At 46.7% G+C, this 13,089-nt stretch overlaps 1 protein-coding gene and 1 long non-coding RNA gene across 2 annotated transcripts in view; one reads left to right on the plus strand and one right to left on the minus strand.

The window, feature by feature from the left end:
* MTCL2 (microtubule crosslinking factor 2) overlaps nt 1–13,089 on the minus strand; it is a 92,049-nt gene that overhangs the window by 13,726 nt on the left and 65,234 nt on the right. Inside the window, exons 15-18 of the mRNA XM_090286369.1 lie at nt 11,238–11,251; nt 3,291–3,325; nt 2,759–3,079; nt 481–554 (exon numbers count right to left, since the gene is read on the minus strand). Coding sequence (XP_090142495.1) covers nt 481–554; nt 2,759–3,079; nt 3,291–3,325; nt 11,238–11,251 — 444 coding nt within the window. The remainder of the gene's footprint in view (nt 1–480; nt 555–2,758; nt 3,080–3,290; nt 3,326–11,237; nt 11,252–13,089) is intronic.
* Nucleotides 5,591–7,451, plus strand: LOC150003517 (uncharacterized). Its single transcript, XR_016512776.1, has 2 exons — nt 5,591–5,797; nt 7,113–7,451. It is a non-coding gene; the product is annotated as an uncharacterized LOC150003517 (long non-coding RNA).

The following is a 13,089-nucleotide window of genomic DNA, read 5'->3' on the forward strand; positions in this document are numbered from 1 at the left end:
CCACTCATTTTAAATCACCATTATTTACTGTCATTTTCTGCCAATGGCAAAAGATATTAGATTGGGGAAATCTCTGTTAGCTGCTCAATTAGCTAGCAGCAGCAGCACCAATGGGATAGAACCTAGTCCAGACCAAATCAGCTGCTGGGGTTAAATCTGGCTTCTAAATTAATCCCAACCAGAGAGAAACAACTTTTAATCTTAACAGATGCATCACACATATTGAAACTGTCACAGTAACAGTTAAAAAAAGAAAAAGAAAAAGAAAAGGAAGTCCTGGCTGGATAGAGTGTCATCCCAATACAACAAGGTTGTGGGTTTGATCCCCAATCACGGCACATACAAGAAGCAACAAATGAATGCATAAATAAGTGGAACAACAAATCTCTATTTCTATTTCTTTCAAGTCAATATATAAAAATAAATAATAAATATTAAAAGAAAAGAAAAAAAAGCATTTCCCAGTCCTGAAAATCTCACCTGGAAACTGGAAAGCAGGAGAGAGCCAAGCCGTTTGCTTTCTGCTAGATCGAGGCTGATGGATCTGCTGAGCTCTAACATAAAGTATCACCATGTTTAGGGAGCGGGATAGTTACACAGTTAGCAAAGAAAAACATCTGAAATTTCCCTCCCTCTTGATGCAGTCCAGCTAAAGGCAAGAATGCCCAAGCAGCTTTCTCTGATTAAAGGGAGAATTCATATAGTCATATCTGATTTTTTCAGGATTACAAAGGAATGCGAGGTTACCCATTTGTGCATCCTAGTTTTAAAGTTACAAGAACCTTTTACATAATACATTAAAATCTTGTCTTGTTAAACAAGGTGGGTAAATAACTGTTTTGATATTTTATATTCACCATTCAAAAGGAGATGGAAACATTTGAGCATTTTTATGAAAGGCCCTACTGTGCGCTTTAATACAGTACCTTAAAAGTCCTCTTATAATCTATGAGCTCCATTTTACAGATGGGGAAACTGAAGCTCAGAGGGGAGATGACTTGTTTGAAGCCAGAAATTGGTGAAGCAAGTCTGTCACCAAAACCTGTGTTTTTCCCAGTAATACCATGCCATCTTCTACAATTACCTAATAACATTAATGGTAATTTGTTGAACACTTGTTTGTAAAAGACTTTTTATTAAATGCTATACACACATCATTATAACTTGAGGCAAGTATCTTATCAATTCTATTTTACAGATGATGACACTGAGGTACAAGGAGTAGGTAACAGGTAACTTGCCCAAGGTCACATGGTGAGGCAGCCTGAATTGGACGGGCATTTTACATAATTATGCCAATGAATCCTCAAACAGGTACAGGATGTAGACACTGTCTTTTCAATTATGTCCATTTAAAACCATCACTTATTGCCCTGGATGGCGTGGTTAGGTGGATTAAGCACTGGCCTGTGAACCACAAGGTTGCCGATTCAATTCCTGGTGAGGGCACATGCCTGGGTTGGGGGCCAGGTCCCCAGTGAGGGGCATGCAAGAGGCAACCAAACAAAGTTTCTCTCTTTCTCTCTCCCTTCCCTTTTCTCTAAAAATAAATAAATAAACTAAAAACATCAGTTATTATATAACAAAGGATGTTTGCTTTGAGAATTTGAGCAATATGTGTCTTTTTGTCCTCTACCTTCAGCTGGTTGTTTTTAAAGGTCTTTTGTCTCCTCTCTTGACAACTTCTCACTGCTTTTAATCAAGAAAAACAGAATACCTTCTGCCTATAACCAAAGAAATCTGGCAAGTGGCCAGGAATAACTGGGAGATAATCAATCTTACTACATCAGTGATTTTCTGTGATACAGAATTTTAGGTCCACATGCTCTGGAACAGAGAGAAAGGCTGGGGTAATCTTAGGGAACTGCTGATGCTTTTTTGGCACATCTCCAGAGTGAAGTACATGAGCGTAATTGTGGCAGCAATTTTCTGATATGCTAATGCCTGTTTTTACCAACATTTCCTGTTAGACATCAGGACATCTGGAAGTGAGGTAATAGCTTTAAAATAATCACAATAGCTTAACATTTGGGCTATTTACCATGTGCCAAGTACTGTGTTATGTATCAATTCATTTACTCATACAATCCTATAGAAACAGGTATTATCTCATCCCATTTACTGATGAGGATCATAAGACAAAGGAAATAACCTGCTTAAAGGTCACAGAGCTTTTCCTGAAACATGCCAGAGACTTTCCACATTAAATCTTGTACATCAATGCTCACTGAAATGTAATTATTATTATAAACTTACACAAAATCATAGTCAAATATGGCATGTCTAAAAACTTGGCTTTCATTCTAGATATTTTTACATGCATCTTCCCTCTGAGATATTTTCAGTTATAAAGCTTAAAATCAGGTAGCAATCCATCTACCTTCTGTTCCACTTTAGGATATGAAATAGAAAGCCACAGGAAGAAACCTCAATACCTCTAATCCCAACAGAGGTGAGAGTTGAACAACTGTAAATCAGAATTTTTGTTCATGTTGTAAATTACAGTGGGCAGCTAGGTAATAATGATATAAAATCAGTAACAGAGAACACTTACTAGGTTGTTGACATAGTACTTATAATCTTAGATGGTCCCTCTTTTAGATGAGGAAATTGAGGCTCAGAGAGGTGATGTGATTTACCCGGTCACATAGCTAATAAGTAGCAGACTCAAGTCTGTCCCACCACACTTTCTGCCATACCTCACTGCCACATTTTATCTGAGCTGCAACTCCACTGTCTTATACATGCAGCACCCCACCTGTGATGCCCTGATGAAAGGGACGCAGTGACTTCCGCCTGTTCATTTCTTTCATACTTGCTCGCCGCCAGGACTGCCTTCTGTCTTGATGATGGGCAGACTGTCCTTGGGGAGACATATGAAGGGACCTGGACTGAAGTCCTTCCTTGTGGCTGAGATCACAACTTTCCCCTTTTTCACAGCCAGTGTGAATTGTTTCCTTTGAAACTCCTTGAGTCATCTCCAGGGAGGCAGACGATTTATTGCATACTTCCACAGGGTTGGGATCGGATTCCAATTGATGATCATGAGTCTTAGATGTAACTGGTTCCTCTTCTAGCACTTGTTATAAAAAAGTCAAAACACAAAATCAAACCCACCACAACTAAGTTTCTGTACAAAAAGATGGAAAAGGTATGCCCCAGATCATGGAAACCTTGAGGAAGCACCTGTGCAAATACATGAATATGTGATTCCAACTTCACCAAGAGCCAGGAAAGCATCTGAATATAGCTGAGAAACCTGAACCCAAGGTAAAAGGTGCAATACTCACCTTCTACAGTCTCTGATCTAGTCACTGAAGTCATCCTGGTGGAGAACCCTAAAATAGGAAAATGCAGTGATCTGTTCTATGCACTTCAGCCCCAGTCTCACTGGGGTTTTACCACACTAGAATAGGCCTAGTGCCTTCCAGCCTCTCTTGAATTACCCATCCTGTTCCATGAAATTTATCTACCCGACAAGGTCTGGCTCAGTGCCACCTCACCCACCACTTCCACAGACACTATCAGCAGGGTTCAATCACCTTACAGTTCACTAGAAACACTTACATCTCCCTGAACACATAACCGATCTTATTTCCGAGTTATTTTGTGTTTAACTAGTCCCTAATTTCCTAATTCAATTGATGGCATTATGACCTACATGGTCATCCAAACTAGAAAAATCACATCCTTTACATATTCTTAACCCTCCAGGTCCAAAAATCCCATCCATTCTACCTCCAACAGACTCTCTAAATCTTTTTTAAATTAACATTGATTAATGACATATAAACTTAAGGTGTACAACTTTATAACACAATTCCTGAATACCACATTGTGTGTTCATTTTCTGAAGTCACTATACAGGGAGAGGGGAGGGGGATATAGGTCTACAGCTTTCATATGGAACATAATACTTTAATACATAATAATACAAGATTAAACTCTGTCTTTTGCATATTACCCCCTTCGTCCTCTTGCCTCCCCTCTTCCCCTCTGGTAACCACAATTCTGTGGTCTGTATCTATGAGTTTGACTCTAATCTTTTCTCCATTTCCAGTTCCTAGTTTATTTCAGGTCTCATAACTTCCACTACTTCCCCCAACCCTCCACCCAATAATCTAACAACCTGTCCACTATTTTTCCTACATCCAGCACTGCTCCTATCCCCATTCTTCAAACAGCAGCAGAGATTTTTCCAGTGTATTCAACACTTTTCACAAGCTGGTCCCAACCTACCCATCCATTCCTGCTCTCTCCTGTCACTCCCATTCCTTGCCCCATATTTGAATCTTTGCACATATGGCCTGTACAACTTATTCATTCAGTCCAACCTAGCTTAAATATGAAGCTTTCACACCACTTCTCTTTGGCAGAGTTGGTTGCTCCACGCCTTGGTCTCCCTAGCACGGGCTGTCAAGTCTGTTTACATGTCTGGCTACCCAGCCATACCGCATTTGTATTCCTAGTGCCCGTCACCAGGGACTGACTGAAAGAGGGCAGGGACCTGACTGAGGCATTTTTACACCTGCCATGCCTATCCTTCTCTCCTCGCAAAAATCTGTATTGGGGGGGAGGGGGTTGCTTAGTAAAGAGAAATGAGTATCTGGAGGGACAACGTGGGAAAGAGGACAAGAATGGACAGGTCAAAGAGCTAAATCCCCACAGTTAGAACTATCACAGATTCAAGCCTGGATAATAATAGCAACAACTGTCATGAATTAAGCTGCCCATTATATGCCAGGACCTGTGTTGTAGTGTATGTAAGCGCTTTATTTGCATCATTATTTCATTAGTCCATTTAATCCTTTCCTTAGCTCCATAAGTATCAACACGTACTACCTTTCATCCCTCCTTACAGACAGAGAAACTGAGGCTCAGAGGACAAAAGCCTGGCCCCCGCTTGTTACGCAGTCTACGGCAGAGGTGGAATTCTGAGACTCACCCCAACGCTTCAACCACTGTTCAGTAGTCTAGACCAGACCACCGGCCTGTCCTCGGGTTTCCTCTCTGCTAGGGAAGGCCTCAGCGCCCTGGGGCACCGCTAGTGCCCGCTGTCGGAGAGCGGCGACCAGCCTGGACTGGGCCGAGGCCCGACGCCGAAGAGGCGGGTGTCGGGGTGAGTGGGGCCGCGTCCCGGGAAAGGTATGCGACTTCCTGACCTCAGAGCAACGCCTGTCCAGCCCGAAGCCTCCGTCCTTGAAATACAAGACTGCAGGTCACTCTCCGCGGCCACTAGTCTGCACTGCGCGCCTCTTGCTTCCAATACCGACACTGTGCCTTTCCGTAGACCACACCCAGTGCAACCGCCGCTACTGAAACTCCCGCCAACTAAGGGCGCTTGCGCGGCCGGCTGGCCGGCTGGGCTGCGCACGCGCACGCGGAGTGCCTTCTTCCCAGAAGGCGCATGCGTGAATTGGCGTTTAACACTTGCGAGACTAGCAGCAGTGTGCGAAACCTTACCCGTTTTTGAAATGGCCACGTTACCAGCTACGACACGCCCGGAGAGTCCCCCTCCTGGACCCTGCCACACCATCGTGATTATTTGTGCCCCACGGGGCTAGAGCCCATCTAAGATGAAGAAAAGGGCCCGAAGAGATACTTGCCAAAGGAATACAGCGCATCAGCGTCGTAAGCTCTGCCCCTGTCGCTGCCATGGTTCCGCCTCCCTGTATCTTCTTAACGGCAAAATGTGGACCGTGTCTCCCAGGGCGGACTGGAGCTATGTGCTCAGTTTGCTTCCTTGTATTGTACTCCTGCATTTAGCACTTTTTCTCCTCTGTGGCCCTTTTAATACGTAAGTTGAAGAACTGTGTTTTGCAGCCTCTGCAGGAACCTTCTCCCCAAACTGCTTGCTGCCCCTCTGCTCATCCCCATAGCTTCTTGCCTCTGCTCCTTTGAGCGCCATTTCCTCTGCCTAAGAAGCCCTTCCCCCTTTTTCCTGGCAAAATTCTCCGATTTTAAGTCTCAGGTGAGGATTTATCTCTCAGAGCTTTCCCTGAGGTCCCAGGATGAAAACCCGAGGCCCCTTCTATACTCCCAAGAGCCCAGCCTGTGACTTTTTCACTATCCCTTGCTGGCCTGAGAGAGCAGGTTGCTTCCTCAGCAGCCAATAGGACGCCATGAAAAATGTCCCCTTGCATTCGTAGTCTTTTCAGATCTGAAACCTCCAATTGTTGAATTATTAGCAATCTACGAAGTCTGAAGGAGGAGTTAGGGCGCGGCAGCTGGAGCATGACTGGTCATCCTTCCATAGCAGCTGTGGTCCTTGGAAACTTTTTCAGATGGAAGGCAGCCTCTGAATATCACTTTCTGGGAGTCAGTGGTACCAAGTTTCTTCTATGTCCACCCCGCTTTCAACTCCTCATTTGCCAGTGTCCCAAGAACAGAACAGTGTTCTCATCCAGGGTTAGCCATCCTGGAGCACAGTGAAAATATAGCTTAATGGAATCCAGACCCAATACTTCCTTTTACTATCTCCTCTCCCTGCTTTCAATTTTCCCACAGCTCCCTAGTGCCCACAGAATGTGGACATTTATCCTCTCATAAGGCACTGTGTGATCTGACCCTGCCTCTTCTTTCATTGTTACCTGTTCCAGTGACAGCAAATTTTGTACAGTTCCCCAGTTCTACTTTGCTCTTTCTACTAGGCTTTCACACATGCTGTCCCCTCTCCCTGGAACCATCTCCCCTTAGTCTCTTGCCTACAACACACCACCATCCCCTTCATGTGGCCAGTGTCTCAATGTCAGGGCCAGTTCAGCTATCTTTTCCTCTATGAAGTCTTCCCTGAGATTCCTCTTGGCTCCCTGGGCTCCCCCTGCCATTGGCATCTGCTTTCTTGTCTTCTAGGCCCATCTGTTGTACCCTCAATGCCTCAAGGCTCTTGTTAGGTCCTCAAAACAAGAGATCTGTAGAATTTTTTATGTGGTAGCCAGCTTCCAAGATGGCCCTCAATGATCTCAGCTTCCTGGTGTTCATGCCCAGTGTAGTCCTCTCCCACAGTGCATAGGGCCAACATGTATAACCAAGAAGACAGTGCAGAAAGGATAACGTGATTTTCAAGGTTTAGTCATAAAAGACATTGTGACTGCTACCCTGCTCTCTCACAGATCACTTACTCTGGGGGAAGCTAGCCACTGTGTTGTGATGCTCAAGCAGCCTCATGGAAAGATCCACGTGGGAAGGAACTGAGACCTCCTGCCAACAGCTAACACTGACTTGCCAGGCAAATGAGCCACCTTACAAATGGATCATCCAGCCCCAGTCAAGCCTTCACATGACTGCAACCTGACTAAACCCTTACCGCAACCTCATGAGACCCTGAATCACAACTACCGATATAATACATGTTTTGGAATAATTAATCGGACTATAATCAATAATTAACTCACGTCTGAAGTGTCCTTTTTTTTCCCCATGAGGACATTTAAAAAGTGTCTTATAGAAAAGTTCAATTGCATTTTTTGAACACTCTGCATTTGTTTCTTTGTGATCATATCACATTTAGTGGGAGACTTGAAAGTGTCAACAGTCAACAACAGAGAATACCTGGTGGCCCCTCCCAAGTGGCCCCATACCAGCTAGCCGACTGTGGCATTCCCAGGGCTCCCTCCTTTTGGGCAACTAGGGGTGGGCTCGAGTCAGCTTTCAAATCTGCTGGGGGCTCCACCCACCCACAAGAGAAATCAGAGGAGGCATGGGAACTGTTCATATGACATACTTTATTTCCAATCTACAACCATTAAAAACCCTTTGCAAGTTTACACTATACAATTATTCTCATGTCTGAAATAAGACACAAGGGCAGGGAGAGCTAGTGGATTGGACTACAGTTGTCCTAGCACCCAATCCATCTTGGGAAGGAGCCTTTTGAAGACAGAAGTGAGGAGGAGAGAACAATGGACAGGAGTGGCAGACAGTTTGGCCCAAGGACGCCCTTGGTCCCTTCCCTCCTGAAGACCTTTCCCTGGACCCACGGCTGCAGGAGCCTCACCAGGAAACCAGGCTGGGCAGGAAGGGGGCTTCACAGTATTGGTAGGGGTTGGGAGGGGTAGGATGAAAAGGAAGAACAGCTTCTGGCTCTTCCCCAGTTGCTGGGGGTCAGGGCTGTTTTTTGGCACATCTACAAGGTGTCCAAGGAAGTGGGAGGAGGAGCTGGGGATTTAGCTTTCTTTTCTTGAGTTAGGTTTCTTTCCATTTGAAGAGGCTATGAGCCTAAGGTGAGGTTCCCAGGGGGATAGATGGTCACGGCCTTTTTTCTCCTGCCCCCCAGGACTGCCACCCCTGCCTGGCTGGCACAACCCTAAATACCCTCTTGTGAATCCCAGACAAGTGGGAAAGGTGAGCAGAGCTGGAACCAAGCCAGGGGCAAAAAAGGAAAAAATGTATGCCTTCTCTCTGTCCTCCAGCTTCTAGGAAAAGAACATGGGTTTTATTTGAGGGGTGTGTTTGGGGAGAGCGGGGCGGGGGCAGGGGGGAGAGTTCCCAGTCTCAGGAGTCTGGAAATTGATGCTTCCCATCTGTACCTGGTCTGGGTCACCTCAGTCCCTCACCAGGCTACACTAATTGTAGTATAGGTCAGGAGTTATTTCATCAGAATCACCCAGAGGGCTTGTTAAACCCCAGCTTGCTGGGCCCCACTCCAGAAGTTTGAATTCCATAGGTCTTGGGTGGTGCCAATACTTTGCATTTGTCATTACCAGGTGACGCTCCAGCTGCTTTGAGAACCTCCAGGTACCTCCTCCTCAGCAACCTGGTGGCCCAAGGCAGTAGTATCAGGGAGCTGGACCACAGCCAGCAAGGCCCAGCCTTAGAGACACCAAATACCTGGAAAATTGCTAGTAATCATCTTGTGGTGAGCACCTTGTGCAGAGAAGTAAACTAAGGCACAGAGATCAGGGGCAGAGCTGAAAGACCAGAGTACAGTGGAGAGAAGATGGTGATGCAGGACCCCAAAACATGAGGGATGCCCTGGGGCCATAGGGATCATCCTGGTGCTCAACATGAAATTACACAACCAGCTGAACTCGGAGAAGTTCAGAGGCCTGCCCACACCTGGGCCAGGTCTCTAGACTCCTGGCTGAGGTTTCTCTTCATGGAAAGTTTGAGTAGTGTCAGAATGCAGTGACAAGACAGCCAGGCCCTTATATCTTGGCCCTTCAAGAAAGCTTAGAGGAAACCAAAGCTCCTTTACTTGGGGCCTGTGGTCCATAGGGCTGGTGAAGGGCAGGAAGGGACAGGAGCAGGTCAATGGGACAGATAAGGGATGGTCCAAGGAATAAGGGAGGAGATGGGAGGAGCCCTGTGCAGGGGACTCAGGCCCAGCATCATGTCTCCTTTTGTTCTTGATCTGTGGACTTTTCAAACTGCAAATGCTGTTGGGAGGGGTGGGGAGCAGACAGGGTCAGCTACAGGTTCTTACAGGAAGAGCTATTCTAGAACTGGTGAGGCCCAAGGGAGAGCAGAGAACGGTGGGATGTCAAAAGGATAGAAGACCAGGCTGCATCTCCTCAATCAAAGCCATGCAGGACTGGGAAGGGTAGAGGAGGCCAGAAGTGGGGATCCAATCCCCCTTCCCTCCCCGCCCACCACACACACTCCCAGTGGAAAGCGCATGGACAGAGAAGACAACATAACTCAAGGATGGGACTAAGAGATGTTTCTGGGCTGGGGGGTGGCTGGGGCCAACCCCAATGAGAAGGGTTGGCAGGGCTAATGCCACCTGAGGCATTGGGGAAAGGTGCCCCCTTTGGTGTGAGAAAACATGAAATAAAACAGAACCCAGGAAAAACCCCCGGATCTGAAAAGCAAACACCGGAGTTGGGAGGCCACAGCCAACAGCACTTCCCTGATAGACAGGAATGTGAGCCTGGGGACAGCAAAGGGACTGCTGAGGGTGCAGGGGAACCCATGGGAGGGAGCAGTGCTGGGAGGTCATTCTGGGAGGGCTGGGGGTCCAGAAGAGAACCTGGCCATTGGTCAGGGCCACTGGGTCTGCTGGCAGGAACCAGCAGAGAAGAGGAGGCAGAAGGAAAAGGAAGATTTAGAGGAAGATAGTAAGAAAGAGGATGGGTGAGAGGTGGGGAGCAAGTGGATAGCCCAGAAAGAGGAAGAAGTGCAACCAAGATCACCGAATGGCAGGGTAGTGTCTCGACTGCTATTCGGGATGCAGAAACCTGGGTTCTGGTCCTGGCTCTACCTCGAGTTTGCTCTGCAACCTGAGGTGAACCATTCTCTCCTCTGGGTCTGATTCCTCATCTAAAGAATGAGAAGATTTGACACAAAATGACAAAGAGCATATGATTCCACTTAGAAGAGGTACCCAGAATAGGCGAATTCATAGAGACAGGAAGTAGAATAGAGGTTACCAGGGGCTGGGGGCTGGGGAGTGTGTAGTGGACAGTTTCAGTTTGGGATGATGAAAAGGTTCTGGAAATGGACATTGGCCATGGTTGCACAGCACTGAGTGTACTTAAAATGGTGACTAAGTTTTATTTTATGTGTATTTTGTCACAATTTTTCTAAAAAGTGAGGGAGTTGGTCCAGATGACCTTTCAGCTCCCTTTCTATTCACTGAAACGAGGGGGTGGGGGTGTCACGCCCAGGGTCAGGTCACTGAAGGGTGGGCCTGGGGACAGTAAGTGTGATCAGACCACCTCACATTTGAGTAGAACCTGATATTTTTCCAAGCAGACTCACAGGCACAGTATTGTATTTGGTCCTCACCACAGTCATGTGAGGTAGAACATTCTCCCCACTTTAAAACTGGGGAAACTGAGGCATAGAGTAGCCACATGACTGAGGCCAAGGTCATTCAAGTTGGTGGCAGTTATTTAAGAGTCAGCTAGAAAACATCCTTGCACCGTAGGTTCACCTGTTGAAATAGCAGTTGGTATAGTGGTCTTTGAAGAAAGGACACATGCTATTAACTCAGTAGCTTAAGAGTCATCTCCTGGAGCAATGCTTGCTTCCCATGACTGGATAATGAGAGTTACAGAACCTGATGTGTTTCTCTTTTCACCACAGACGCCACAAAACTCGAGTAAATTTTAACTGCATAATTATGGGAATAACATCAGATAGATGTGGGGAATGCTAAGTCATCTTGCTTTTTGACTTTCTACTTATGTTGTCTTATTAAGATTTTAAAAGATTCCATTTGTTCTATATCTGCTGTATTATGCCTGATGGTTTTTGGAAATTCTCAGGGTAATTAGACCAAATCAGAGCTGGACTGAGGATTAGTGCCCTAATTCCCAGCACAGTGATCTTTTTAAGACACAGCATCGTGGTTATTGGTTAAAAGAAAGGTGGGAAGGTGGCCCAATGGTCAGGGCTACGAACAGACAGTGGGGCCACTGCTGCTCAGGATCTCCTTGAGTTTGTTAAACATGTAGGTTCCTGGCCCAGAAGGCTGCCTTTTGGACATGCCCTCGGAGGATTCTGATGCAAAGGGTCCCCAGACTACTCTCAGGAAGACACAGGCCCAGTGATTCAGGGTGGACTGCTTCGTGACTGGGTTGGGCAGTGGCAGTGGGTTTACACAGCAAGCAGGACAGTTTGGGCTGGGGGTTCCCAGTTCTAGTCTAGACTCAATGATTTCTCAGTTAGGTGATGCTGGAATGAGACCTGCACCTTGGTGTCTTCATTTACAAAATGTGAATGCTAAACTCTGTTCTGCCAACGCTGCCTCCCAGTCATTCCTGAAAGGTTTGAAGACATGGGATTGGGGAGTGACTTCTAAATAGTAAAATACTCTGGGCGGAGCATGCAGGGGGTCATTATTATTAATGAAGAGGCAGTGGGAGCTTGGTGAGGGGCTGGTGAGGATGGACGGGGGTGGGGGACATTCTGAAGTGAAGGGAGAGGGAGGAAGGGCCTGGAAGTTGGGTGGGCAAGAGGAAAACGAGCGGAGTGATAAAACCGTAAATGGTGCAGGAAGCGTGCATGATGGAGCCACATGGTCAGGGCGTAAGAGGGTCAAATTTTGGGACCCTCGACTATGTAATCTGGGAGAGCAGCCACTAGAGGGCTGTCTTTGGGGAAACCATGGGGTCAGTCCATTTTGAGTTCAGAGAAAGTACGACCTCTTGGAGTTGTTTTGAAATTGGTCAGCCTTTGGTGGGGAAAAAATTGGGGGCAGGGGCTGCCGGGAGACCAGAACTGGATTCTGAGGCCTTGTGCATACAGGGTCTAGACCCACCAATGCACTAAAGTGGTAGAATTTTCACTTCAAACGCACACATCACGGCCCCCGGGAGGGTCTATTTCTCTCTGAAAGAGGTCTGACAGAAGAAACATGAGGTTGCCCAGTGTAGGGTCAACCATGCCAAGTGGTCTCCCTTTTACCCCTAACCAACGTGCCAACACCATGGGCCCAAGCCTAGCAGTCTGTAGGGTATTAGGACCCCAGGGTTCCTTGGGACTTTGGTTGAAGAGAGAAGAGATGGGAAAGGAGGAAGTAGAATAGGAGAGGAGGAGGAGAAAGCGGCAGGCCCAGGAGTAAAAAGGCGGAGGGATTGTAGGAAGGGGAAGGGAAGGGAGAAGGGCAGTGTTCCTTCCTGGGATCCCAATGTTCCAGGGAATCCCCACTGTAGGTCAGGCAGTTTTCTGCTTTGGGAATGTTACCAAGACTGAAAAGGCATTTAAAGAAACAAACAAACTTAAGAAATTACATTCCAAAAGAGTAGAGTTTTTACAAACCAACTCCCCCACCCCCCCCAAAAGAAAACACAACCAGTTACTAATTAAAATGCTAAAAATCAAACCAAACAAATATTTACATATAACATTTTCCACCCCATCAAGCCCCATGTGCAGAGGCTTCCGTAGAAAGAGTGATGCGTGACCTCGCACAGTGGCATGCAGGAAGCAGAAACTGGGTCTTTATTAAGAACCAAGCCCTGGAGCTGCTGACATGTGCTGGGGGCCGGGTGGCCAGCACTGAGACGAGGATGGCAAGGACGATCTCGGACGAGGACGATGGTAAGGCTGAGTGGTCCACAGGCTGCAGAGTCCAGGTCTCACGAGGATTTCTCCCCAAGGCTGGGAGTGTAGACCCCCTGGCCCTCTGCGGCTCAGAAGGCG

The sequence above is a fragment of the Furipterus horrens genome, unplaced genomic scaffold, assembly GCF_987537825.1.
Source record: "Furipterus horrens unplaced genomic scaffold, mFurHor1.1.pri manual_scaffold_8, whole genome shotgun sequence".
Lineage (NCBI taxonomy): Eukaryota > Metazoa > Chordata > Mammalia > Chiroptera > Furipteridae > Furipterus > Furipterus horrens.